General features: G+C 43.9%; 7 protein-coding genes across 7 annotated transcripts; 4 read left to right on the forward strand and 3 right to left on the reverse strand.

Moving 5' to 3' along the window:
* Positions 1-585: 585 nt before the first annotated feature.
* On the forward strand, positions 586-1,971 carry O0I10_003211 (uncharacterized protein; the record flags this gene model as incomplete). Its single annotated transcript, XM_058483283.1, has 6 exons — positions 586-882; positions 945-1,190; positions 1,259-1,307; positions 1,367-1,491; positions 1,564-1,778; positions 1,842-1,971. The coding sequence occupies 6 exons, from the start codon at positions 586-588 to the stop codon at positions 1,969-1,971; spliced, it is 1,062 nt and encodes a 353-aa protein (XP_058345902.1).
* Positions 1,972-2,152: 181 nt separating this feature from the next.
* O0I10_003212 (uncharacterized protein) lies at positions 2,153-4,108 on the reverse strand (the record flags this gene model as incomplete). Its single annotated transcript, XM_058483284.1, has 9 exons — positions 2,153-2,184; positions 2,245-2,337; positions 2,395-2,721; positions 2,790-2,837; positions 2,919-2,994; positions 3,080-3,396; positions 3,592-3,743; positions 3,838-3,930; positions 4,014-4,108. 9 exons carry the CDS (start codon positions 4,106-4,108, stop codon positions 2,153-2,155), a joined length of 1,233 nt encoding a protein of 410 aa, XP_058345903.1.
* A 4,461-nt stretch (positions 4,109-8,569) lies between these two features.
* O0I10_003213 (uncharacterized protein) lies at positions 8,570-10,732 on the forward strand (the record flags this gene model as incomplete). The annotated part of the gene is made up of 6 exons (XM_058483285.1): positions 8,570-8,962; positions 9,029-9,068; positions 9,142-9,201; positions 9,286-9,402; positions 9,470-10,419; positions 10,490-10,732. 6 exons carry the CDS (start codon positions 8,570-8,572, stop codon positions 10,730-10,732), a joined length of 1,803 nt encoding a protein of 600 aa, XP_058345904.1.
* A 552-nt stretch (positions 10,733-11,284) lies between these two features.
* Positions 11,285-13,973, reverse strand: O0I10_003214 (uncharacterized protein; the record flags this gene model as incomplete). The annotated part of the gene is made up of 4 exons (XM_058483286.1): positions 11,285-11,417; positions 11,477-11,688; positions 11,749-13,758; positions 13,869-13,973. 4 exons carry the CDS (start codon positions 13,971-13,973, stop codon positions 11,285-11,287), a joined length of 2,460 nt encoding a protein of 819 aa, XP_058345905.1.
* Positions 13,974-16,144: 2,171 nt separating this feature from the next.
* O0I10_003215 (uncharacterized protein) lies at positions 16,145-18,270 on the forward strand (the record flags this gene model as incomplete). Its single annotated transcript, XM_058483287.1, has 3 exons — positions 16,145-16,582; positions 16,701-17,559; positions 17,624-18,270. The coding sequence occupies 3 exons, from the start codon at positions 16,145-16,147 to the stop codon at positions 18,268-18,270; spliced, it is 1,944 nt and encodes a 647-aa protein (XP_058345906.1).
* A 555-nt stretch (positions 18,271-18,825) lies between these two features.
* On the reverse strand, positions 18,826-20,888 carry O0I10_003216 (uncharacterized protein; the record flags this gene model as incomplete). Its single annotated transcript, XM_058483288.1, has 8 exons — positions 18,826-19,119; positions 19,186-19,459; positions 19,530-19,672; positions 19,741-20,092; positions 20,149-20,183; positions 20,250-20,443; positions 20,569-20,634; positions 20,696-20,888. The coding sequence occupies 8 exons, from the start codon at positions 20,886-20,888 to the stop codon at positions 18,826-18,828; spliced, it is 1,551 nt and encodes a 516-aa protein (XP_058345907.1).
* Positions 20,889-23,349: 2,461 nt separating this feature from the next.
* O0I10_003217 (uncharacterized protein) lies at positions 23,350-27,876 on the forward strand (the record flags this gene model as incomplete). Its single annotated transcript, XM_058483289.1, has 11 exons — positions 23,350-25,092; positions 25,151-25,790; positions 25,844-26,472; positions 26,535-26,686; positions 26,749-26,824; positions 26,888-26,966; positions 27,025-27,075; positions 27,148-27,213; positions 27,284-27,400; positions 27,462-27,702; positions 27,792-27,876. The coding sequence occupies 11 exons, from the start codon at positions 23,350-23,352 to the stop codon at positions 27,874-27,876; spliced, it is 3,879 nt and encodes a 1,292-aa protein (XP_058345908.1).
* Positions 27,877-27,929: the final 53 nt, after the last annotated feature.

Raw genomic sequence — 27,929 nt, forward strand, 5'->3', positions numbered from 1 at the left:
TTTCCAACGGCAAGTAGACAACGTCGTTTTGGATGGTGGTAGGCACACTAGTTGTATAGATTTCTCTTTAGTAGCAAGGACAAGGAGATGGTAGCAATGTGGACCTGTTTACTTACATTGCACGCAGCATCTAGGTCACCATGGACTGTTGCTCGATACGATTGCTAGCTCCCTTATGATAAGAATGGTCTTGACAGCAACGAGGTGATGTGCCTGTGCCAAAGCAAATGAAAAGTCATGAACCTTTACATCCTATTGCACCACCACAGCGATTACCATTTCCGTCTGTGCACCCAATCACTTTCTTGATATGGGAAGGTCCTTCGCAGTAAAAGCACGTCATCTCAGTTGAAACATCCACAAGCGTAAGAGGATCCAAGTTGCTGTTACAAGGTTCGCATAAGCCATGGTTGGATTGGGATCCGCAGCAATACAAGCTTACTTTATACAGAATACGCCCGTGGTAACAGTGGAGATGGTTTGCATAATGGTTGCACAAACTACGCTTTGCAATCAGTCCTCTTTTGACCATTTCCCTTTTCTTCTTACTCTCCGAATCCTCTCGTCCTTTCTTTGTTCCTTGACATGGCGCAAATTGGCCGACGCAATCCCACAAAGTTACGACTTGACCTTGGCTGCACCAGTCATAGCAGTAGCAGCAGCACCTCCGATTCAGCAGAAGGTGGTGGTGGCGGCAGCAGCAATTCGAATGACACATGGCGTCAAGACCTAGCTCGCATTGTAGATGGCCATGCTTCCGAACATCGGCTTGACGACTTGAGAGCTGACGATTTACAGCAAGTACAAAGACTTGGTTCTGGTAATGCTGGTGTTGTATGGAAAGTGAAACATCAGCCAACGGGACGAATTATGGCGAAGAAGGTACGTAGCATTGAATGGTTGTATTTGCATGAATCAACTTCCTTATCGTAATGGAGTTTTAGGTGATCACCATTGAATCAGCAGAACCACAACAACGACGTCAAATCATTCGTGAGCTTTCCATCCTCAAGATTTGTGAATCTCCTCATATTGTATCGTTCTATGGTGCCTTCATGGATGACATCAATGACAGCGTCGTGATATGTATGGAATACTGCGAAGGTGGTAGCTTTGAGGATATCTACAAAAGGGCACATGAACTACATGGCGTCATTGGTGAAACAGTGCTTGCCCGGTTAGCCGAATCGGTAAATCACCCGGTACCATTTTTCGAGGATGATCATGTTGTTAATTCACATACACACCACATATATAGATATGCAAAGGGCTCGTATATCTTCAATCAAAAAGTGTGATTCACAGAGGTATGTATACGCATGACGTGTTCCAAGCTAAATGAACTAACATCCTTTATGGCTACAAGACATCAAGCCATCCAATGTGTTGATGACAAGGAAAGGAGAAATCAAGCTATGCGACCTTGGGGTATCCGGAGAGCTTATCAATTCGCTTGCAGATACGTTTCTTGGAGCACAATACTATATGGCAGTAAGTGAATTTGGATGAGGTATATCATTACACGTGCATTGACACTCATGTGATGTGATTTTTCATATGTAGCCAGAACGCATTCAAGGATCCAAATACTCTATGAAATCGGATATCTGGTCGTTGGGATTGACAATTATTGAAGTCGCTCAAAATCGACCTGCATTACCACCTCCCGGTCAAACTCGGCTTGCCCCTTTTGAGTTGCTCGATATCATCGTTAATCAACCTTTACCAACACTCGACTCGAATCGCTCGGAAGCCTGTAGGGAATTTGTTGCTCAATGGTATGTAAGGTGGTGGCTAGGTTTGGATGTTGCGAAAAGTATCTCATATGGGACCTTATGCAGCTTGATCAAGAATCCAGAAGAAAGGCCTGGGCCCATGGATATGTTAGAACATACGTTTATCAAGGACTGTAAGGGTGGATCCGAGCAAGAGCTTGCAATGTGGCTCAAGGAAGTATGGGATTGGAAATGAGATGCAACAATGACGACACGTTACATAGTTCAAAACGATAAATATTATACCCTTTTCCATAGTACACTTATGTATCATCGAAATATATTCAACTTCTACCTCGGAAATGAACCAAATCTTTGGTATACGTTATAGCTTTTACATAGAAGAGGAGAACTGATGGGTAATAAAGCATATACTTTCAAGGTGGGCTTGATCGCCGCCGTTTCGTATCTACAGCAGAGCGTCATGCATGAGACTTTTTTGGTATGCCTTCCTCCATAAATAACGTACCTGGATCCAATTCGTCATCGGCTGGATTCAATAAATACGATTCTTTTCCCAAGCCCATGATGGCGGATTTACTGCGTCCTTCTAAACTTGGTTCTTTTATATGTCGTGAATGAGTAATTTCATCAATAAACATGATTCATTGTTTCTTACCCATGCTATTTGGAGGACAGCTTCCTGAATTGCGTTGCATAGGAGGGGAAACCATGGTGATGGGATTGGGTGTGGAACCAACCGAAGGAATTCGTAAGCTGGCAGAGTTGGGTGATGGATCGACAGGTTCATTGTTCATGGCTACCATTTTAAGAGTAGGATAGCTATCTCGACCATCGGGTGATACGCTTGTAGTAGATGATGTTGGTGGTGGTGGTGGTGGCGGATGTTGCTGCTGCTGTTGTATCGAATCCATCATTGGAAGCATATGGGATTGTTGTGGATGATCATACAAAGTCTGAAGCTGTGTTTGGATGGCTGCAATTTCTGCTCGAAAGGCGATCCTTGCTTTGGTCAATGCCTCTTTCCACCTGCCATTGCATACACACACTTACTTTTACGCAAATCTGCATACTTGGAAGACATCATTGGATTCGGAGTAACTTTTAGAATATAGAAGTTTGTGTTGGTTACACATGTATAATGCAATTTTTCTGTAACAGGGGCCTTTGTTTTGAGCTTACAGGAAGAAGATTGGGGATCAGGTGTTGATAGAGGCCGGTTAACGTTTTCGAGAAGAGAGACCAGCTCTTCAATAATCTAGCAAATGCATTATTATTTGTACTTTTACAATGCTCATGCTGCTACCACTACTATAACAAGAGTGAGCAGTGCACCCACTCACCTCTTGTTGACGTGCCACCACAAATCGTAAGGATGAGAACTCTTCTTGCATGGCATTGTGTCCTCGTGTTATGTAATTCAAGCGATCCTCAATCATGTTGTATTCACGGTGATACATGTCAGCCTTGTTATCTTGATCCATGGCAGATGATGGTGGTAGGGGAGCAGTGGCACGAAGGGATCGAACACTCTTACGCTTAATGTTTCTCAAATCATCAATACAGCCTTGGCGAAAATGTGGATGCCGAAATTCCCATGTTTGATTCTCATTCTTAAGATTCGAATGTATCATGTCGTTGACCTTATTGAAACCATACACTAGGGGCGTACAAGGAGGATTAGAGTTTAGCTCATATTCACTAACAAATATTGCTCTTGTACTTTGCCCCATTTGTTCATCCTTCCCTCTCTCTCTCTCTTTCTCTCTCTCTCCTTTCCTTCCATCTTTTATGCATATAGACATCCTCCATCCTCAAAGATCCAAATCCAATGTCCCATCGTTTTACGACTTACTATTGAGTTGACGTACAAAGCTCTGCCAATTATTATGCTTGAAATACTGGGGGAGAACATTTCTGGAAAATGTGGTGGGATTATAGACTCGGAATAACTCGCCGTTGCCTGACCACGAAATAAGATGTTGAATCTCAGAATCCTCCACCATGCTTTAAAAAAGATAAAACGAGCCATATTGAAATGACAAAATGCACGGATCAGTCTCAACGTTTCAACCATCAACGCATACCCATATCCACTTACTTGTATAGCTTGCTCACAAATGCAGCATGCGATTTTGTTACTGGTATAGCTGGGTGATTGTTCTCCTCTCTACTATTGCTATGTTGCGACGCTCTATGGAAGACTTAGTTAATGCCATGCTATACCTTGCCATGCCCTTAACCCCCCATAAAACAACAAAAAAAGATACCACGTACTGACACTCGGAATTATTTCCATCTTGTTGGCCATCATCCCCACTGACAAAGCTGGCTTCGCTCCCCAAGCTTGATCTTCTCGATGACTTGCTCATACGCGCATCAAACTTTGCTGTCGTTCAACACCAATAATGGATCGGGCTTTCCGCAGCGTAATACTGTCAAAAAACGGGTATACGGTATGGACCTGGAAACACGAGCATGATGGCGTATAAAAACCGGCTTGCAACGAAACACGTATTTCCACATATGATATCACAAGAAAGATATACCTACAGTATAGATGGGTGCGTCTGTATGCTATCTGATAATGGAAGTTGAGAGATTCCTTGCTATGAAAGATGGGTTGGAAGGCTAGTAGTAGCGTGAGCGGTCGTATCAAAGAAGTACGTGCAAGCACATGTGAATAAAGTTAAGGAATATCGTACCAGATGGAAGTCGACAAGTAGCCTTTACAACGGATGTGTACGTGAGGACACTGGTAGTGATGACAAGGAATGAGCCGAAATGAGGTAGACCCTTTGGTTACGCGCAAGTTGGGAAGCAAGGAGCAAGGCTGAAATGCACCTTCCAGAAGAGTGACGTAGAACCGATGGCTTGGGTAGAGTGAGCTGTTATGGAAATATACGAGAAAGGACTAGTGCACTACTCAGCTGAAGAGGGTAAAAGTAAGGAATGCGATCGAAAGGCCCAATGCGGAATACGTTGTCATGGCAACAATGATATCAACGACTTCATTATAATAAACATCTTACCCACATACACACTCCCCATCTACAACGCTATTCTTTGAACAAAGAATATGATACGTGTTGGCCTAGATCAAGTTACGCATGCACGGGGGTGATAGGCTGCAGCTATTTGTTATTCGAAAAACGACGCCACAGGGAAGAATGTCTAATCAGCACCAATTAGAACCCTTTCGGCTGATCATTATCCATCTCTATATCGAAATCGTGTGAGAAGCATAAAAGCAATTGCCGTTTGCGACTCGTCTATATGATTGAAGATTCTTCTTCCGTTTTCTTTTCGGGGTCGGATAACCAATTGCATTGTTTATTGCTCCTTTTTGGTAGGCTGTATTACATCCACTCTGTTGTGCCCCACACGTACATGCATTGTAGCACACTCTAATGCTCCAAGGTGCTTTTTAGGTCATAGTATCTTCTCGCCATTTCGATTAGCGTATACAGATGACCCATGCACGTCATCAGCCCTAAGTCATAGTTTGTATTACAACATGCCTTATTCTCCTTCGAGATGGCGTATCATTGCGTGTGTCATATTACAACAGGCTTTGATCCTCTTGGGATTAGAAAGACACCATCACACACAATTATCAAAATGCTGTAAAGCGGAACAACGCTATGACTATCGCCGCTCAATTACCCAACCCAGATGATCTTTTGGGAGAATTGCCGACCGCTACTTCCAGGAAATTGGAAAGCTTTTTTAACCCAGCCGCATACGTCCTAGTGTTGCATGACGTTGATAAACACCTTTTTCCTCCCACCACCTATCATGTCGCAACGATGCTAATGCACTTTCACAACAACTGCCTTTTCTCTCCATAATCCGAAAACCTAAATCACATTGGATGCATCGCTGAGTCCTCCGCTCTTGGCGATCGAAGATCGGCTAATACAGCTATTTCAGCAGAAGGGTGATGCTTGCTTTTCCTCGAATCAATCCACATTTTGCCGGTGAGAAGTGTGATTAGGCTATTGAGCATCATGATGGCATCGACGTTTTCAACGTCTTATGGTGAAAATCGGTCATCTTGGATATGCCCGTATGATGGTTAGTGACTTACTTGGACCACCAGGAGTAGCTGTTGCTCCAATACAATACACGTGCACTTGTATAGTATACGCTCCTTGTGGATTGCATAATGAGGCGTTCTAAGCATGCAATAGTAATTGAAGATGAGGCTACAAAAAAAACCTACAACAGCTAATGCTGAAACGCATCTTAATAAGCTGGTGCTCAAATCATCATGCTGCTTAATTTCATGTTTTGCCATGAGCCAAAGTGATTGATTTTGTTGGGGGTATATAATAGCTGCCGATAAGATTCATTGGTGTTGCATACACAATCGGGGTGGTGAAGTCATGATACACGCACCTATACCTTAATCACGCCGCTAGAGTTTAAGCGTGACATCAATATTATGCGCTCATCACGCGACACTTTTTGCCCGTGACGTTTGAGCCAAGGATAGACTTTAACCTCTCTGCGTGCAAGCCATCGTACTATTAAGGTGGATTCGGAATGAGTGAACGATCACTCCGTGATGGTGGAATCCTCTGCGATGTATATTTATAATAACATGCATAAAAGAACAACAATGATGTGCCTGTGACACAAAAAAGGCTCTACAGAAAACAACCCCACTTTGAAAGCGGAATCTTGTTCCGCTCAAGTTGTAGCACAAGCAATGCTCATGCGTGCATGTAATTGCAGATCAGGCACAGCACCGGCACTTGTGGACATTACTTAGCAGCTGCTTTATTAGCATCATTGATACATAATAGGTGAGGTGGATCCATTTTTTGATACTGTGCTTTTCACAACCATATACCAAATTGGTGTTTGCTCGGCAAGATGCTTCATTGTGTCACATGCACGGGGATGGAATGTGATACCAACAACGTGTGCATGATATCGATCCCGAGGAATCAGCATCGTCACGAAAAGGATTGGAGATGTTAGCTTTTGTTGGAGCATTAGGAAAGTAGCAAGATCGACTTAGATACATCGCCGTACTGACGACGAGGGTGATGATCATTATCGATTTAATAAGATTATGGAGGTGGATAAAAAACGACATCATTAATGAATGATCCGTACACTTGCTCATGGTTGTCGCACACACATGCCCGCAAAGCTCGTTACAAATTTGGACAAATGCAACAAGGAGAGCCACAAAATGAACATGTCAACTTGTGTAAGTTACTGTGTGCACAAAGTGCTATTCATCAACTCACCCTCGCTCCGTAAGGTGCTTCCCCTCACTCACACACCCCTTGTTTTAACGCTTTTGATCGATCGAGATGGCATCTATAAAGCCATTATTTACCATGAATGCCATATCATGGGCCTCACCGCTAAATATGGTATTAGTATTAACCATCTCACGTGAAGCAAGGGGAGAATGGGGGAAAAGTGCATTTGGCTCTTGGATATGTTTCTCAAGGTACACATTGCCATGGCATTGCCATGGAGACGTTATTAAAAAAACCTACATGTGAACACCATGTCCTTGAGCAAAATGATGATGACCTCTCAAAAGCAACATACGTATAGGATCTTGAGCTCAAACTTCTTTGGTTTTCGTTGGTTGAAAACGCAATGTTAACCTGTTCATGCAGTTGCCTTGTTGGTGAATTTGATGCGAGATTGAAAGACTGTGCGGATGCGGTCTCAAAATAAACACCACCACCACCACCCATACACACACATCCCTTGTTAGGCTTTGAATACATAGCACCAGCAGGATTGTTGATGAGGGAGGGGATGATTGCCACATCCATTGTATCTATCCAGAAAGAGACATCGGGAAACCATGATTCACGAGTAGCTTATTGAAAACTTGTACATTGTGTGTGTGTACCAAGTACCAGTTTTCTCCTTCTCCCTGCATTCAATGAATTAATATGTCAACGGGGTGTTGCATAAATGGAAAAACATGACCCCCCAATCCAAGCCAAGCCCATCGGAATCGGCCAGTGTGTATACTTTTGGGACAAAGCAAGGGGTGAACAACAGGGGAGCGCGTGGAGAGAGAGGAAGAACAAGAAAGAATATGTGCGTGTCAACAAGGCAATATGACCTTGGATGGACCGTGCGGATGTAAAAAAAGCATACATCACTCTTCCTTTTGATGCAAGCAATTGCTTATCATTTGGAATCATAATTTGGACTTTGACTTTTGGTTCCAAGGTGGGGGGGGACAACCATAGATGCGCACTCACATACATATATATATACACTTTTACACTTGTTCAATATACAGCAGAGCAGCTGTGATTCAAATAACCAAAGATTATCTATGATAGTGGACGGAAGAGATGAAAAGAAAAGGCCACACGAGCCATAGAATCAAAGGAGCAAGGGGGGAAAACGATGAGATGTTTGTAAAAGGATAAGAAAAGAAGAAAACGTGTAAAGGGAGTAGTAATGAAATGAGGAGGATATAGGTGAAAATGAGCGAGTGTGTCACGAGTGAGATGTGCAAACACATACATATTGTTCCCGGTTGTATTATAGGCACACTATCCTTGTATTAGGGCCACAGTGTGTGTGTTTTTGCATCAGCGAGTGTATGTGCGTGCGTGCGTAAAATGTGCGAGCCCGCGCTCTTTTTTATCTTGTTGAGTAAGATTGGCCCCTGCACCTATATTTTGCCATATTATTCCAGTCTTGTTTGTCGTCTTGTCATCATTATCTTTTCTCTTTCTCTTTCTTGTTCCAATCTCCACACACTCATTTTCTTCTTCTTCCCTTTTTCTCTTTTTCTTTCACTTGCATCGTCGTTGTTATCCTGACTCATCATCATGCTTGCTTGCACACAAGATTTCTTTTTTGAAAAGGATGCACTGCAGGACAGCGACATCCTTTCGTCGATCGCTGCACTTCCCACTTCAGCACCACCACCTTCCGTTGCAGCCGCTTTGAGCTTAAATTGTGTGGTAGACGATAATGCTGATAATAACGATTCACAACAAAAGAACAACAAACGTTCCAGGAACTACCATCATCATCAACAGCATCATCATCAAAAGAATAAGGAACATCATGGCAATAATAATAATACCACTGCAGCACTTGCTGCCGCAGCAGCAGCAGCAGCAGCCATTACCAACAATAATACCAATACCACCCATAACTCCAACACAACAACAACAACAACTAATGCAGTAGCTGCACAGGGCAAGGAAAAAGAAGAGGTGCGTCTTAATATTCATCACGCATGTTTATGTAAACAAAGATGTCCTGACCTTTCTATTTTGTAGCAGGTGTGGCCACCCGATGTGGAAGCTGCCTTTGTGGAAGGTAAACATTGTTTGCATTCATCTTTCCATTGTTCCTTTTTTCTCACTTTATTAACGCACGCTCACAAAACTAGCTCTTGAGACTATTCCTAAACTTGGTCGACGCAAGATCCTCGTCAATGGAAAGCCTTGTGGTAATGACACCCTTGCCTTGTTGCTTTGATCTCTTCTTCCTTTCTCTCTCTCTCTCTCTCTCACACACACACACCCCATCACAGGTCGTAATGAGTTGATCTCGGACTTCATTCTACGAAGAACTGGCAAGATTAGGACACGTAAACAAGTCTCGTCGCATATTCAAGTGCTCAAGAACACCCGTAAAAGTGATCCTCACTGTAAGTGCCCTTGCATACCCTTCATGTTTCAGAGCAGCCATTTAATTGGACAATGCGTCTTTTATAGTTATGCAGCTCTTGACCGATTCGCCAGGTACAGATGAACGTGCTTCGAAATCAGAAACAGCCGCCGCCGCTGCCGCCGCCGCCACTGGTGCTTCCGTTACATCCAAGCAACAAGAGCAACGACAGCAACGACAAGTGCCACCTTCACGACGATCAACGAATGGTACATGTGCCGTATCTTGTAGCAGTGCACCTTCTATTCGATCGAGCGATGATTCATCCATCAGCAGTTGTTCACCTGATTTCATGTTTGACATGTTGAATGGCACTGCAGCTGTTCATCACGGTGCTGGTATGATGAGTCAACAACAACAGCAACAACAACATCATCACCCATTGAACGCTCTTCATCAAGGACCCAATGATTACAGCATGATTGAGCCATTATTTGGAGATGACAATTTGCATATTGCCATGGATTTTGATCCGCTATTAATGGAGGACGCTGCCAAGAAACCTGCCGCTTTCCCTTTATGGCCAAATTACCTTTGCTTGTTCCTCGAATACGCCCTTCCTTATGATACTGCAAACACCGTTACGCACAATCTCGCTCTCCTGGAACATTGCTATCCCAATTGCCTTCCTGTATTGGAAAAGCTACCATCCCAATGCCCATCCATCAACTTGTCACACTGTAGCAACAGCTTGGTGCTCTTGGCCAAGGCAAAGCTCGACGTCAACCTCAACATCCCTGATTTTATGTTCAACACCAATTGCTTCTTCGAGTCTCGTGAACGTAGAACGATTGAATGCACTACAACAGTCTACTCTTTTGGTTCGGTGGTGCTTGAATCCAAAGAAATCCAACAGGCCTTGTGGATCAACAATGACAAGTTCATCTACAGCTTTGTCTACGTCAATCAATTCTTTGATCCTTTCATGAAGGGCATTCGATCATTGAATAGCTGGGAAGAAATCGACATTGCCATCCAAAACTTGTGTATTGTTCAGGTAATTGCATATACAACCTCTACTCAATCAACAATGCCCTGTATCTAACATCATGATCACACGTATGTAGGTGTTTGAGGATGTGGAAACCAAGTATGGCTCCGCTTGCCTTGATCCATCATGGGATCCAACCACTGCTTCGATGCTAGCCCCTAATCATGGTGACTCGACAACATCATCATCGCCTTTGCTGACAATGGTTTATGAATTCGAGCGAGGCAATGGAAACGTCGAGGTGTCAGCTGTAGGCGATCCATCAGTACACGACAAGTTGGGCATAGGCCGTGCCATGGATTTGGATGGAGACCTCTAATCTACTTTCACTCTTATTTAATTGCACACACGTTTCTTTTTCTCATTTACAGCTTAGTATATACGCAAATCAACTCTTTTTTTTCCTTTCACGTACCACATCACACACACACACACATACACACGCACACATCTAATGTAAAAAACAATCACGACACTCACGCACGCACTTTTTCTTCATGGTCATTACACGCACACACAATCACACACTCACACACTCAAGCACAATGTATACAGCCACACACACACACACACCCCCCTTTACCATTTCACTTTACACATATACATCTCCCCCAGCTCCATTTCTTTACAATATATAAAAAAATGCCAGATCGAATATGCCTTGTTCATCAAAACGGATCTTTTATACAATTGTGAGGACAAGAAACTAATAGTAGTATTTACAACTAAATGGTATAATCTGCTGATTCTAGTAAACATGTATAGGACAGCATAAAAACGGATCAAAGGAGATTGTGAGGAGGAGGAGGAGGATCAGCGGATGGAATGTAGGAGAAACGATAAATGAGGTGGAGGGGGGAGGAGGTGGAAATCACTCATCGCCGGTCATGATAAGGTTACAAAAGCACTTGTCGCACACACGGGACCATTGTGGTGGCGCAGAGGACTTTGCAAACAATGGAAGGCGATTACCACTGTGGCGTTGGCAGACAACGATTCCACATCTACAAATAGGCATCCATAAATAAACCATTCATTGACATTCCATAAATGATCCACGTACTTTCTACAATGATGTCGCCGTTGAAAGAGGCTAAACTTGACGGAGCAGGGTCGCTTGCTGGTAAATTGACAGTGAGAGGCCATCTGATCAGGTACCCAATGAGCCTGTGGGATCATCCGGAACCGTGTTTTGCGGTCGCGGGCCGAGATGTGCAACATGTAATGGTGATGATGGAACTTGTTACGTGGTAAACTACGAGAGATATGCGTCGTCTGTTTTTTCCCTCATGTTAATGAAAATCATTAACGGCAAAAGATGATGATGACACTTACCTCATCGATTTGATCTTGTTGTGATATCCGTAAAGGGGAATCTTCTACTGTGGTACCAGACCCAGCAATCATCATTTCAATACCACGCAACTGGCCTTCAAATGAATGGATGACATGACCGGTGCCAACACCGCCGCCCACAAACATGCCAACTTCCCATCGCATCTTGTGTACCAAATCGCCCTGGGTCTCGACACCAAGAATATCAGCTACAGCGCGTTTGAAATCCCATCTTTGTTCATCCTCTTCAACACTGCGATCGGTATCATCTTCAATTCCACTATCAGCATCATGTTCATAGTCATTGTGATCCAAGTGGTGGGTAAGCTTCATGTCGATATCCGCCATAAGTTCCTCCAAAGTATCAATCATGATGAGCTGTTGCTTGGCCACTTCTTCGCATTCTCGAATACGCTCCTCATACGCCTTTTCACGTTCGTGATACTGCTCATTGACGGTGCCGTTGATCACTAGTAATTCACGTACACGACGTTCTGTTCCAAGTAACTCGGTTGATAACGACTCCAATTCCTCTGATTGAGTGATACATGCTGATACTAAATCCAAAAACTGTAATCGCCATTCATTGGATGAGGATTGATTGATATCATCACCACCACCACATGAAGATGCAATCGATGCCGTTTCTGATAACTCGTCAAGGCGTGAATTGATGAGGGAATTTGTGGTGAGAAATAAAGCTGTTAAATTAGGACTTGTTGGAGCCATGGGAGGTGATATTGTGAGATCATCATCATCATCGTAGTTGTAGTCGTCGTTGTTACGATTGTTGATCAAATCCAACTCATCATCATCGGAAAAGGTGGTTGATTTGTGTCTTAGATCGTGTTCGAAATCCTCATCGGTGCGTAGATGACTCCAAGGATCATTGTTTTCATGATAGCGAGTCTCATCGGCTGTTGGAGCGGGTGGAGGAGGCGGTGGTGAATTGATGGCATTTGTTGTGCTGTCAAAGTCAGCAGCTGAACCATGCGAACGGATCCTTCGATGACGATTGGTGTGCGACTGTGATTTGTCCATCAGCAGGTGGTTAGGGGTAGGATCGCATGGAGACTCAGCTGACGTGCTCATGCGACGCTGATAGGTGGTTGTAGTTGCAATGGTATGGTGTCTTTGCCGATTGTTGTTACGTTCGGTTAGCTCGTCATAAAAAAGCTCTTGAACGTGAAACTCTTGCATTGTCCTCGTGATCCCCGTGATCTTGGCCCGCAAGACTTCAAAGGCATCAATGTGTGGATCCCAATGATCATTGCTATCATCCTCTTCTTGATGCGTCCGTAAAGGGGATGATGTGGTTGTGATATTGGAAATAGGGCGATGACGACGTTGTTGGGCATGGGTGGATGACTTTGTTAAACGTGGTTCAACAGGTGCTGATATTGCTTTTTGACGGCGTAATGTTCCTTCTCCCACACTTCCTCGTCGCTTCTTTTGTGCTTTGCGTATAGCTTTGATGAAAGGACTACTTGCACCAGTATCCAGAGGAGTGAATCCAGGCACAGAGTCATTATGCAGTGGTCGAATAGAACGTAAATGCATGTTTGACTCGTCCTTATCGTCGGCGTCTTCGGTGTCGGGGGAAAAAGTAGAATGAGATAAAAGGGCTTGAGGAGGTAAAGGAGGTAATGATGCTGGATCTTCAATAGGATATCGACGTGTTGTTGATGATGAATGATCGTATTCGGGATTGTTGTTGTTGTTGTTGGGTGAAAGTAAACAAGGTGGAGAAAAGAAAGAGGAGGAAGAGGAGGAAGAAGGTGGTGTCGTGGCAAAAGTGGTTTGTTGCTGCTGCTCTTGGTGAGGATGATGCTGATGATGCTGCATCGATGCAGGTCGTGTGACGAAAGCATTTGCACCTGCATCTAACTTTTTATCCGGCTCGTCTACTACTTCCGAGACCATGATCCGCGGTGATTTCTTGCCATGGACCTCGTCTTGAGCATTGGCCATAATGGCAGATCGACTCGAATGACGCAACCGTTGATCGCGCTAGGACGTAAAGTTGAAAAAGGAAAGAAAAAAGATATACGACCGTCAGCAGGACACCTCTTTTTGAAAACGAATGGGTTACACCACCAACAACACTATCACCCACATACAAAAGTTGACGGTGGAGAGCACACAGGGTACCAATCGTTGATGCTGATGGCTGGAATGGAGACATTGTAGGGTGCAGGTGTTGATAAAAAAGTGGCCGAATGCATGGTAGTATTTCCGCAGGATTATTTGTATGTCGAGCTATGCATTGCCATGGGAAAAAGGAAAAGGAAGGTATATCGAGAGAGGATGAATGAGATAAAAGGAAAGGAAAAAGGGGGTTAATGAGGGGGTTTTGCCTGTAAGGGATGCGTAGAAAAAGAAGAGTATTACGTATAAGCTTGCACTTGACGCATTATTGCCAACATCATCCACAACGCCCCCAAAAACTCGTGGCGAATAGACCACGTATGGCCATACAGCCACCCTTCTTAGCTGCATTTTGGGATGCTTATTTGCCAATGATGGCTAGAATCAACGTGTTATTGACTATCCAATCACCATGACGACACACACGCAAACACATTTTGTATAGTACCCATCCATGGTGGAGAGGCGTGCCAAGACTTTTTACCTATTTCGATACACACTCATTGTTCCCCTCTTTGTACCAGTAATAAATGGCAATCATTTCAAAGCTTATCAAAATATAATGACGACTGGATGCTAAAAATTACAACCAACCACATTCAATGCTACACAAACGATGCCCGCCTTTTTTTCACCTTGTGCATAATGACGCTGTAAACACCAGCGTTTGGGTTTCATGTGCCTTAACTCCTCCTATCACCACAACCACAACCACCAATCACCTGTTACATGCTTCAAAGGGTGTGGTTGATATACCTACATACATACGTACACGATCAGCTGATACAAAAAGATCGTCGCCGAACGGGTTGTTGGTTGTGGCTGCTATCATTATTACTCCTTTGATACACACCCATCCACTCACTCAAAACCTGCAACCGAATGTTGACACACATACGCACATATGCATGATGCCTGCAGCTGCAAATCGGAGACGCGGATTACAATCCTCTTGTTCAAGTATAGCAAAAAGGCGCATGCGTGTGAATGATCCCAACCTTCTTTTGCACAAGTAGGTGTCACGGCAATAACACCTGTTAGCTGAATGATGGCAGCAATGTATTGTATGTGTGTGTGGAATGACATGTACAAGCTATCATCGTCCCCTTTTTTTATTACGCTTCCAGCTGATGCCTTTGGTGGGGGATCCACCCGATTTCTTTTGTTACAAAAGTCGGCTGACCATTATTATGCTTATAGTCATTTCATCATGATCGTCACTTCCACTGCTAAAAAACAACTACATGGCTCATTGTTGCAGAAAATAGCATCACATAACAACAAATGCGAGATGAATGTGTGAAGATGATGATATCGGATGAGGCGCAAGCATGACCGCAGTTGCTTTATTTTGGTGCACAAAGAAAAGGGCGACAGCGTGTGAGCGATAACACATGCACATACAAGGCATAAAACTAAAAGGAGCATTAAATTTCTTTGTTAACAATGACAGGTGGCATTGGGGAATACAGAATAAAGCCTTTGTATTTGATGCTCACATACATGATTAGGAGTAAGGAGACGTGTGGGGCTGTAGGAGGCATCTCGGTTATTGAGAGTGAGCGAAAAAGTGTCAAAGGGGAGACATGTCTACTTTATTGTTCATCCTTTGCAAGTTGAAAAGAGCCATCGAGAACATTAGAGACAACAGCAGCAGCATCATCCAAGTAAAGTTGTTGGGAACCGTGCGTTCATTGGGCGATGGCCCCGTATCACAATATACAAACCTGATCAGGTTCTGAAACACAAGAATTGTCTCATGTACGCATTCACCTAAAAAAAAAGTAGGGCACGCACGCGTACGTACGATAATGGGTGTGCTCAATCATCGTTTGCGTCAAAATAAAAAGTACTCAGCATACTAGATTTATATTATCCTGCCAGGTGCTGAGCATAATCAAAAGGAAAGAATAGTAGTGGTTCGTGGTGGTGGTGATGGTGGTGGTGAACCCCTCATCATTATTATCTCCTTTGTGTGGCCAGCATCAAGTACAGCTCGCTTTCTCATTGATGCCCGCTGTGATCCAATCCACCCCCCGAATCCAACTGCAGGCGTTGTAGCCTTTTTTGTGTGACCCATCATACTCACACCACTCACCAACACACATCCTTTAAAAGGTCCTGACTCCGTCATTTACGTATTGTCCATTTCCTCTCTTTCCCTTGTCAACAGCATTTTTCTTTTCCTTTTTACCTTAGCTTCAAGCAGAAAAAAAAAGAACCGATGGCTGATTTTATATGTTTGGCGATGACTTCACAATACGCTGACCACACTCCACCTACAGAGAGCACTACACCATCATCACCATCCTCCTCCACTTTTCGTCGCTCTCTTAACTTGTCTCAGGGCGCATCGGCTCTTCTTGGTCGTCGCTTTTCGAGGACATCAACACAACAACCACCCACTTCACCACGCACAGACACCACAAGCACATCCATGTCGCCTGCAGCATCATCTTCTTCATCATCCACAAACAACGTATCCGTTCATGTGCGTATTGTTCCAAGTATCGAAAATCCGCGACGTAGTTTGATCTTTGATGTCGTTGATCGTGAAATCAAAGCTGGCACCGTTGTCAAAATTGGAAGATTTACGGATCGATCGGTGACGGCCAACCATATTTCATTCAAGAGCAAAGTGGTTTCTCGAACGCATTGTGAGATTTGGGTGGATCTTGATGGCAAGGTAAAGTGGTGTGTGTGTGTGAATCATGGAACCCATATATGTCAGGGGGCATGTGAGTGTTCTTTTGGTTACACGGGCTGACATGAATGTGCATTGTCATGCTTCTCCCTCTCTTTAGCTCTATCTAAGAGACACCAAATCATCATCGGGCACTTTTCTCAACCATGTACGACTCAGCACCGCCAACCAAGAAAGCCGTGCCACCCAAGTCCATGATGGTGATATTGTTCAACTTGGTGTGGATTATCAAGGTGGTCTAGAAGAAATGTATCGTGCCGTCAAAATGCGTTTTGAGCTCAATCGAACACCACCCCAACAAGCCAACGGTGCTTATTCCATGTCGGCATTTAACAATTTACGTTCGATTATGGCAAACAGCAGTGGGATTGCAGCTGAATCGGGCATTGCTGCTGCATCTCAACAACAACAACAGGTGGCCAACATCAAATCAGCATCATCATGCGAGGCTCATCAAGAGCAACACGATGCCGATAACATTGAAGAATGCTGTATTTGCCTCTATGCTCTTGCTCCTTTGCAGGCCCTTTTCGTTGCTCCATGCTCACACAGCTACCACTTCAAGTGTATACGCCCTCTACTAGAAAGCTATCCAGGATTTCAATGCCCAATTTGTCGCACGTATTCTGATTTGGAAGCAAGCGTTGCTGTTGAGGCTGAGGAAGTAATGGAAAAATATGGGCTTAAGCCTAAAACAAATCAAGTTGCTGCAAGTGATGATGAAGGACAGCAGCAGCAGCAGCCCGCCTTACCTGCAGCATCGTCTGCACAAGATTGTGTCCGATCCATGTCTCAAATGACGACGTCTATGGATGACGACCCACCCGCAGCACAATCACCACCTGACTCACACCATGACGTGCAACCAAACACTACCACTCCTTACAACCCCGACATCCAAGGCTCATCAGGAGATCACTACCCCTTGGCTATTATATCCTCAAATCAAACAAGCCAAGGTAAAGAAGGATCAATGTGGATATTGAAAAGGGAGATGTCACTCACATAGATTGGGTCATATAGATATACAAGATGAGGAGCATCATGATGATGATGAGGATGAGGAGGAGGAAGAACAAGATGATGGTGCTGCTTCCCCTGTTGAACGTCGTTCTACTTTTGTCTTTGACGAGCACGCTCAACATAGCCATCAACATGGCAACATGAATGTTGATCAACCCTCCAATACTACAACCAACAACACCACTGGTAATAATACCCGAAGATACTCTGAACGAAGATTAAGCGCCAACAACTTGGTGGACAAGCTCAAAATGGCATTCTCATCAGAGAAACGAAAAAGTGCCCATATCCCTACCAGCCATCAAAGCAGCAACAACAACAACAGCACGGCCTTAAGAAAACAACGACAACGAGCATCAGCCATTATACCCATTTCCTATTCCAACTTTTGGCGTCGGGATGATAGTGATGAGGATAACAGCGAAGAAGATTTTACTTCACTTGATGATCGGCCTCATCTTCAACATCCTACAATGACAACGGATGCTGGTTCATCATCATCTTCGCATGCGTCTCCTTCATCGAGTCCTCCACAACGCACTAGCTTGCTTACACGCACATTATCCGCTCATTCCAATAACGGTGCACCCCCACTTGCTGATATCGTTGAAGAGGCACATCATCCTTCTGCTGTGCGTGTGGATTAATCATGCACCACATGTTATCATTTTCTTTGCTGATCATTCCATGCTCCTAATATCTTTTATATATATCCCATTCCCCACTTTCACACTAGCAACAAGATTACGATTTCCCTCCCCTTTTCCTCCTCGGCGTCTCTTTCTCTCTCTCTCTCTCTCCTCTCTCTTTTTACCCTTGACACACAAAATTATCCTTCCCCATATTGCACACTGTATTATATAGGTCCTTCCTCACATTTGCTTTCCCCATTGTTATATTCAACTTTCATCCTATTCAAATAAGATATGGCTGATTTCTGGCACAACGAGAAGGGGAAAAGCATCATTGCCTGTAAAAGGGAAACCCCCCATGATAAATGTTTCCTTTAAAAGGATCTACAATGTTGTTGACGGTGATGATCTTACATTATAAACAATACACAACTACGTAATAATAGAATTCTATCTACAGTGCGGGGGCGGAGGATGATGGTGATAAAAGCTAAAAAGAGTGCGTGCGTGGAAGGTGATAAAGAAGGGTGACAAGGAGGAGGAGGAGTATACACAATATGGAAGATGCCTTCATAGTTGCTGGAAGAAAGTGTGTCGTTTTTCGGATCTAAATTGCTTATCCTGTGGACAAAAGATGAGGTTGTCGGTCATGTAATAGACGTCAGTGATCAGGCATCGACAAATGCAACACGTGAAACATTGTGGATGAAAACGCCACCCCTCCACGGTTTGTGCACATCGTCCTTCAACAGGTTCATCACATCCTTTGCAAAGAGAGCGGTTCATCTTGTGGTAATCTCGACGACAATAAGGCGCGTTGTTGTAAATGTAAAAGGTGTTATCAGGAAAGGGTTCTTGGCATTCCTATACATAAAGAGGCGATGAATACATGCATACACCATGCTTGATATGAGAAAGCTGATAACTTACATGACAACGGAAGCAGTGTTTGTGCCATTTCCCCTTGAGTTTACCATCAGCCGATGACACAGCTTCTTTTTCCACGGCACGGCCACATCCTCGGCATTTTGGCAAGTACAACTTGTTGAAATCGGGACGACAAAACAGTTTTCCCTTACGTTCGACGATACCAGTCATTTCAGGATTGATGGGCTTATTGCAATGAAAGCATCGGATGTGTTCGGGATGATAGTATTGGCCAAGAGCAAGCGTGGGACGCACATGAGGTCCAATGGGTTGTTCACTACATGTGTGTGTGGATTTTACGCTTTAATAACGGTAAAGGAATATGCGTATGGATCATAACAATTTACCATGCAGCACAAATGATACGTCGCCTGACCATCATGTTGTAATCAGTTTCACAGTAAATGCGGCCTTGGTATTCATGGGGTGGCAAACGAGGATCCAATCGACTACGACATGTGAAACACGAAAAGCATTGAACATGGTACATCTACATACACATAACACATATGCATATGAGAGATCGTCATCTTAGAGAGAGATGAGGGTTGCATTTACCTCCTGGCCCATTCGGATACCGTCATTCGCCACATCTCGTCTACAACGTGTACATTGATGATGATGATGATGGTTGATTGTTGTTGCTGCTGCCGTGGGTCGCTTATTGAATAAATCATAATCAAGCGCATCCAAAGGATGTCGTCCTAAGCGAGGTGTTTGTGGTGACATTTCATCACTGGATGTTGATTGGGATGCCATGGGTTTTGTTGTTCTTTGCTGATTTAATATCGATGCTGGTGGTGCAGGTGATGTGCTGTTTTTACGTTCAAACGACGACTGGGCAAAAGGAGGTGTAAAATCAAGAATAGGTGATACCAAAAACTCATCAGAGTCGTTGCTATGCCATTGTCTAATAACAAAGAGGCATGAGATATGGATGGAAGCCGATGATGTTGAATCGTTTACCTGTCTTGGAATTGGATTGTCTTGGCGGTTGATGTCTATGTAATCATTGGGTAAGCATGTATTACTCCTTGTATCCAGGGTATATATATTCCATATCCAACCTTTCCATGGTAGCCTTGGTAACCTCCTGTAGTGATTGCATGTTCATAGGGAGCTGGTCCTGGTGATCCAATACTGGATGGTGGTTGTGGAGGTGGTGATTGTTGTCGTGGATGGCTTCCTTTACGACTCTGCGTTGCACTACGTAAAGTATCTCTTGCCTTGCCGGTCCAAAACTGGAAATTAAACTTTGAGCCTAACGAATATAAGGGTTCAGTTTAGTGTGCGTTTGGGCGCGTTTTTCCGTTGCTACCCACTTCCCCGCATATAGCACACACCAAACCCCTTTCCATCAATCACTATTATGCACATAGTACTTACCACTGGTAGGGGATACACTGCTCTTGGTGTGATGATGATTCTTTGTAGGCCGTACTGTTGCAGGGGCTAAGGTGATTTTCCATATAAGCTATCCCACTCATGCTAATGATACAAATGGGCCACTCACATGTATCAATCTTTATAGGAGAAGGCGACGATGTCGTTGTCATTGGTTGTGGTGGAGGTGGTTGTGGTGGAAATGAAGGAAGGGGTGGAGCTGTTGCGCAAACGTGATCTGCAAGATGCCGGACGTGCACTGGTTGATTGCAGTCTGAACATTTCACTGTTGGAAGCACTTGGGAGATGCGCAGATCGGCCATTGAACGTTGTCTTCGCTGTCGTCGTGTAAAGGTAAAAGGAACGGAAAGAGAGGTGAGAGAAAAGCACACAGCGTGAGCCGTCGTTGTTGTGGTGGGCAGATTGTTCAACTGTAATTCATCATTGATTCATTTTTAGTCTATTGCGATTGTTACACGGCAACAAGAGTTTATTCACACTGCAAGCTCACTCGTTTATCGTTTACAGGATCCATCCTTGTCCATATTAGCTGTTTGCATATAAAAAAGAGAAAGAAACAAATAAAAGATCAACGATCATCCAATATCGATTCAAGTTTTATTTGCTCTCATATCGCGTGATTGGCATTAGGGTCTACGTAGATCATTCGATATATCCTCTTTCCACCCTTAATACGAAAACCCGCCCATAGAAAGGTCCCATGTAACACAAGCCCTTGGCTGTAAAAATTGTTAGCATCATTGTGCAACCATGATCGTACACTTGTATGGAGAGAGATACATGCAAGGGACAACATTCCTCAAAGACAATAGCAGCTTGATTCAATCATCGTGCTCATTGTTCCCTTCCCCCATGGATTGATATCATCTGAAGCCTGAGATGGGTTCCTGAACAATTAGCTCATTACTTTTACAGCAGCTAATAACAATGAGCCGCCCCACATGACCAAGATGGTGCTTTGGATAACGGTTGTGCTGTTTGCACTTTCCCTTTCATTCATCACTCGATCAAATTCCTAAAGTACAATCACGTCAATGAACCAAAGAACGGGATAACACCATCACGAAGCCCCACTCATTATGATTCTGGGAACGCATTGTGACTGTTGCGCTACTGTAGCATCCATGATCGAGGGTACGTATTACACCGTAAAGCACACACGTCTATCTTATGCTATTGCTGGGCCTAAAAGACATGAAGAGATACATGAGTTGAGAGCTGGTTACGGCAAGATTTTTATTAGCATCCAACGTTTTTTCGCGAGAACTTTAAAAAAGAGTGCTTTTGGCCAATCATGATGTACTATTAGCTGCTAGCCATGTTATCTCAAAAAGCAATCGACATCCTTGTGCTAATCTAAAACTCGCGCTGTATAAGAGACAAAGCAACTTTGACATGATGTAAATGCAATTGACAAGGTGGAATAGATGAGGTGTGATGATGAGGAATTACCATTCAACACCCTCTTTTCTCCTTATGCTGCATCTGATGTATGTGCAGCTGGTTGTTATTATGAAAGTCTCGATCGCATTGGCACACAAGAGGAAGCAGTGAGATTTGTATATGCCGCATTTCATTATTATTGCTATACTAGCCAATGCCGATCATCACATCTTCTATGCAATCTATCATGCATGTGTCCCACTTGCATGCCAAGCTTGATGGGTGGTGCACGGTCAATGGATAGGTTGTTTACGCGTATCATGGACGTAATGGTATTTCTAAAGTCGAAAAAGGACAACGAATTTATAGCTAAGGTTACTCCTATAAAGTTATTTGCCTTGCAGATATTAAATTGGCATGGTATATGGCAACCCATCCCCCTATTCAAGTACCCGTGATTTGTGCCGCAAGGTCACCAGCTTTGTGCTTTATGCAGCTTTCTTCTTTCTTTCTTTCACAAAGATTCATTGGTAATTGATAAACAAAGAACCCTTCATTGTGTGTAATAATGTATGTATGTACGCAGCAACTACTACAACCTTTTATGTAGCAGATAATGCAGCTAGTAGTAGTAATAACAACAGGATCATCATCCTGTTTTATAACCTTTTATTCATGTAACCCATGTTGAGATAAATAAATGTGACAGATATTTCACTCGTGTGTGCACATATGGAAAGGGGGGATTAGGTGCGCGCGTTACCTGTGCACACCACCACACAAGTAAAATGAGAGAGAGAGGGGGGGGGATACACCAAGAGCTGTATCTGGGTTTAAAGTTGGATGGTAGCTGCTTTTGGTTCACAACGTGATGTAGATGCTCCTTGCGTTTTCCTTTGCTATACTGCTATCGACCGTTTACCGCGCTTATTATACCCGAGAGAGCTTTTCCTCTTTCTTTGTTCAGTTTCTCTTGTATCTTCTTTTTATACTTTCTCTCCTTGCTTTCCTTGTTCCCACTCTTTCTTTCATCACCCGTCAACACGCATTCATTCACAGCAACAGGCACCACACACACGCACACACACCGGCTCTACGACCAACAGCATAGTCATCCACTTGATTGGTCGATAAACGATAGCAATGTACGTAACAACTCCCATGTGGACCCTTGAAGGGCATCCCATTGTCATCTTGAGTATTAAGATCTGGTGTCTTTGTTCTGCATAGTCCTCTTTGTCTCGCAAGCAGCTCTCTATAGCCTCGGTCCAACACTCGGTGCATTATCAACTTTATTGGAAAACGTGAGTGAATAGAATGAATGTATGCTATTGAGATCATGAACTAAAAGGAGGGTTGTATATAGCTATTGGTTGTTCCATGTCATCGTCGACTACTGTTTCTGGCCATTACATTGCCGAGCCGTGGATAGAGAAGCAACAAGGACATGTCATTCATCGTCACCACCAACAACACGATCCGCCACTACATCAATCAATTATTAGCAGCAGTGATAGAAGAGGAGGAGTCAAAATGCTAGGGGATGGTCGCTACACAAAATCGACTGCCAGTAGCAGATCACGAGCACGACCCACTGGTGCTGATGAGACTCAGCTCAATACACGCAAGAGCATCAAGGAATTGAGACAAAGTATCCAGAATGATGCTGGCATGAGTAGGGATGGTATCTTTGAAGCCTTTGCTCAAGTCGACAATGATGATCCTATTCCATCAACAACAACAGCAGCATCTGTAAAGTCATCTATAACACCCATACAACGTCGCAAAAGTACCAATACCACCAATGCAACAAATACCAGCAGCATCCCTGCCAACTCTTTGAATCTCAGGATACGTCGTAGATCAACCAAAGCAGCCACCACGGATGAATCATCATCATCATCACCAAGGATACGTGCCATGGCAACTACAACAGGCAATAGCAACAATCCTGAATCACCTCGTGTGCGCGCTTTACAAACGAAAAAGTCAACTGAGAGCATCAACAGCAGCCGTCGTCGTACGTCAACAGCAGCAGCAGCAGCATCAGCAGCATCATCACCTCGAGCTCAGCCAATAGCAACAAGTGGTGGTGGTGGTGGCACCAACACACGCTTTGTATCATCCTCCGCAAGGAAGCTCGGACATGGAACCGAAGAAGCCGATGCAAACAAAACAACCAGACGCTTGGCTGCAACAAGTGACACAGACGTCAAAGCATGCGGCTCTTCATCGGATGCATTTCGGTTGGCCGATCATTTACGGGATTCTCTTGTCGTGGAACGTCGACTTGCACGACAAGAATTCGGCTTACATTCCGAAAAAGGAGGATCACATGCTGCCACCACTCATGGGATGGATGCAAGGAAGCCAACTTTGGATGCAGCCATCACCACAAGACGTGCTTCTACCACAAAGGCAGCATCATCCAATAATCGTGCAGAAGTGATCACTGATGTCAAACGTCGACTGAGTTTGGGAAAAGAACGCATACGTGATTTGGAAAAGAATGTGGTGGGATCACCAAAATCAGCTGCTGTGGCATCAAGAGCTGAGCCTAGACGCCGCACACTTTCGAGTGGATCTATTCTACGCACAGCTCTCAAGGATGAGCACGGACGTAGAAAATCAACTACATCAGCTGCACGTCTCAATACGCCAACATCACCAGCAGCAGCGGCTACTCGTGGAGGAGATGACAATACACGTGAAGAATCTTTGGTCATGCTTGCTACAAAGCGACGTTCTGTTATTGCCAATAGTAGAACAAGTAGTGCTGCATCACGACGACAAGAAACACCTGCAGAAGATAATAAACCACGACGACGCATGAGTCGTGGCACACCAGCAACAAGTGAAGCAACCAATTCAACGCGTACTCGGAAGAAATCAATTGTGGCTATGGATGATTCAAATCTTGGTGTGCGTCGTGCAAGGAGAATGTCTCGTACAGAATCATTAAAAGAAGGTGTGCCCACTGATCCTTCTCTCAATGCTGCTCTTGCATGGCGAACCAAAACGCAGGCTGATCAAGAATCATTTATCGCTCGGCGTCAGGCAACAAGGAAACCAATTGCCTCTAGTAATGGATCAACAACAACAACAGGTCGACGACGTGGCAAGGTAAGCATTCAACTTTGTATCCTTTATATAGGCATTGATATTCACTTTTATCATTTAGACATTACCTGGTAATCTTGCTAGTCCACCTCCTATACATACATTGAACTTGCCACCTATGAAAATGGAGCCGATTCATGTCAACATGCCGAAGCTTACTACTGGTACGACACCCATTGCCACAACAAGAGCATCTGCATCAAGGTCATCACAACGTAGCACAACTACTCCCAATGACAACAGCGGTGAGGAAGATGCAACCAACAAGGAGAATGCCACAACGACAACGACGAGAAAGAGTCATTTGGGGATATCCAACGAACGTCGTTCATCCATCAAGACACCACGTATTGCACCATCATCTCCCAGAGAAGCTGCCACTGCAACGAACAACAATGCTGGTATCTCATCTGCCGCCGCATCCCCACGTGCACGACCTCTCAATACAAGACGTCCTAGCGCTACAAATACACGCAAGTTATCGCTCACAAGCAACAAGAGCTATGGTGATGATGTGTCTCCTTCGTTGGGTCCTGCTCGAACAAGGAAAATTAGTACCAACAGCATAGGTGGTACTGTGGCACCGTCTACAACACGAGCAACATCATTGTATGGTACAAGTGGACCAAGTAGTCGAAAGAGTTCAGTGACATCCAGCACGATGGAATATGAATCAGTGGTTGACAAGGAAGTTGGCATCCGTAAGTAATGCATCTCTTATACAACAGCATATGGATATTGATATTGTGAATAGAACGACATCGTGCAATGAGTCTTCAAGAACGTCTTCAAGCCATGGTACGACAACATACCGAGAATGCAGCCATCAAAGACAGCTATGCATCGGACATGCAATATTCAATGATACGTACTGAACGTCGACCCTCTGCATTACGAGCTCAACAACAACAACACGACATGATGGATGACACGGCAACTACTACTACACCATCATCCCCTGGCAGTGACCCTTATGCGTGGGATTTATCAAGTAGTGGATTACGTGCTCCAAAGAGCCCTACAACGGCCATCAAGTGCTATTCCAAATATTTGTCCTTGTATGAACGCATGGAAATCCAACAATATGGTGAAGTTTATTTTGTCGGCCATCATGCACATAAGAACCCAGCGACCCCAGAGCACCCAGAGCAAAATTATGGATACGATGATGAGCGAGGTGATTACAACATTGTGCTACAGGATCATTTGGCGTATCGATACGAAGTCATTGATGTATTGGGTCGTGGATCATTTGGTCAAGTGGTGAAATGCTTCGACCATAAGACGGGTGATACGATGGCTATCAAGTTGATCCGCAACAAAAAGCGTTTCCATGCTCAGGCACAGACCGAAATCAAGATTCTTCAAAACCTCGTTGATTGGGTAAAGTACTTGACAAGCTGCCATCATCCTTCTTTTCACTCATCCCTCTTTACTCAACCTAGGATCCTGAGGATCAACATCATAACGTGCGCATGACCGACTACTTTGTTTTCCGAAATCATCTTTGTATTGCTTGCGAATGTTTGAGTATCAATCTCTACGAGTTCATCAAAGCCAACAATTATAAAGGCTTCAACCTGAGTCTGATCAAGAGGTAAGTGTATATCACAAATCATGCAACCATGCATTGGATTATTCATCGCATACATGTATTAGATTCACTGTACAAATATTGCAGTCTCTATGTCTTTTATACGAGCATGGTGTTATTCATTGTGATCTTAAACCAGAAGTAAGTGCTTTTCACTATGCATGTGTCATTCACAAGATGCTAAAAATCCATCGTTATGATTAGAATATCCTTCTCAAGCATCCATCAAGGAGCACGATCAAGGTCATTGACTTTGGTAGCAGTTGCTTGGAAACGGATCGAGGTAATGCTGCCATGACATTTTTTCCTTGACCACACCCATTAATCATAACTTTGAATAGTATACACATATATCCAAAGCCGATTCTACCGATCACCCGAAGTCATTCTAGGTAGGTTATTGCAAAGGGATCTAGATCACAGTATTCGGAGTAGTGGGATCCTCATGATGCTTTTTGTTACAGGCATGTCGTACAATATGGCTATCGACATGTGGAGTCTCGGATGCATTCTCGCCGAGTTATGCACTGGTAAGACAAAGGGGATAACTTGGGGATATGCAATCACGATAGCGGGTCCTAATAAGGAGGTATTGTTTAGGTCTACCCATCTTCCCAGGAGAAAATGAACATGAACAACTGGCATGCATCATGGAAATATTGGGAGTGCCTAGCCGATATCTCATTGAGCAAAGCTCACGCCGAAAGTTATTCTTTGGTAAGGTTGAATAGGGCATGAAGATATCTATCTAATAGCTAACCTTTTGTATTTTTCAAAGATTCAAGCGGCAATCCTCGCATTATACCCAATTCAAGAGGCAAGAAACGACGACCAGGCACAAAAACACTGGCACAAGTTTTACGTTGTACAGACCCACGCTTTTTGGATTTCGTTGAACGATGTTTGCAATGGGATCCCGAGAGACGCATGACACCTGATCAAGCTTTGTGCCATGACTGGATACTTCACAGCTCTCGACATAGCAATGGTCACAAGTATACGACACCTGTCGCGGTATGGTAAGAGTCATCCATCTGGGTTTTTCTATAATGGTGTCTTGTTTTATCATGTCTGAGCCTCATTAACATGGTATCCTTATCGATAATAGTAATACTCCTGGTGCTAGCGGATCCACTATGCACGATGAGGAAGCTACCAACCATCACCATCTTGCTGCAGTAGAGCAATTCTAGTGTGTCTCTTTCTATCTCTTCTCGTTCTCTTGAATCCCCCACCCACCCACGGG

This window comes from Lichtheimia ornata, assembly GCF_029851405.1.
Source record: "Lichtheimia ornata isolate CBS 291.66 chromosome Unknown scaffold00010, whole genome shotgun sequence".
NCBI classification, from domain to species: domain Eukaryota; kingdom Fungi; phylum Mucoromycota; class Mucoromycetes; order Mucorales; family Lichtheimiaceae; genus Lichtheimia; species Lichtheimia ornata.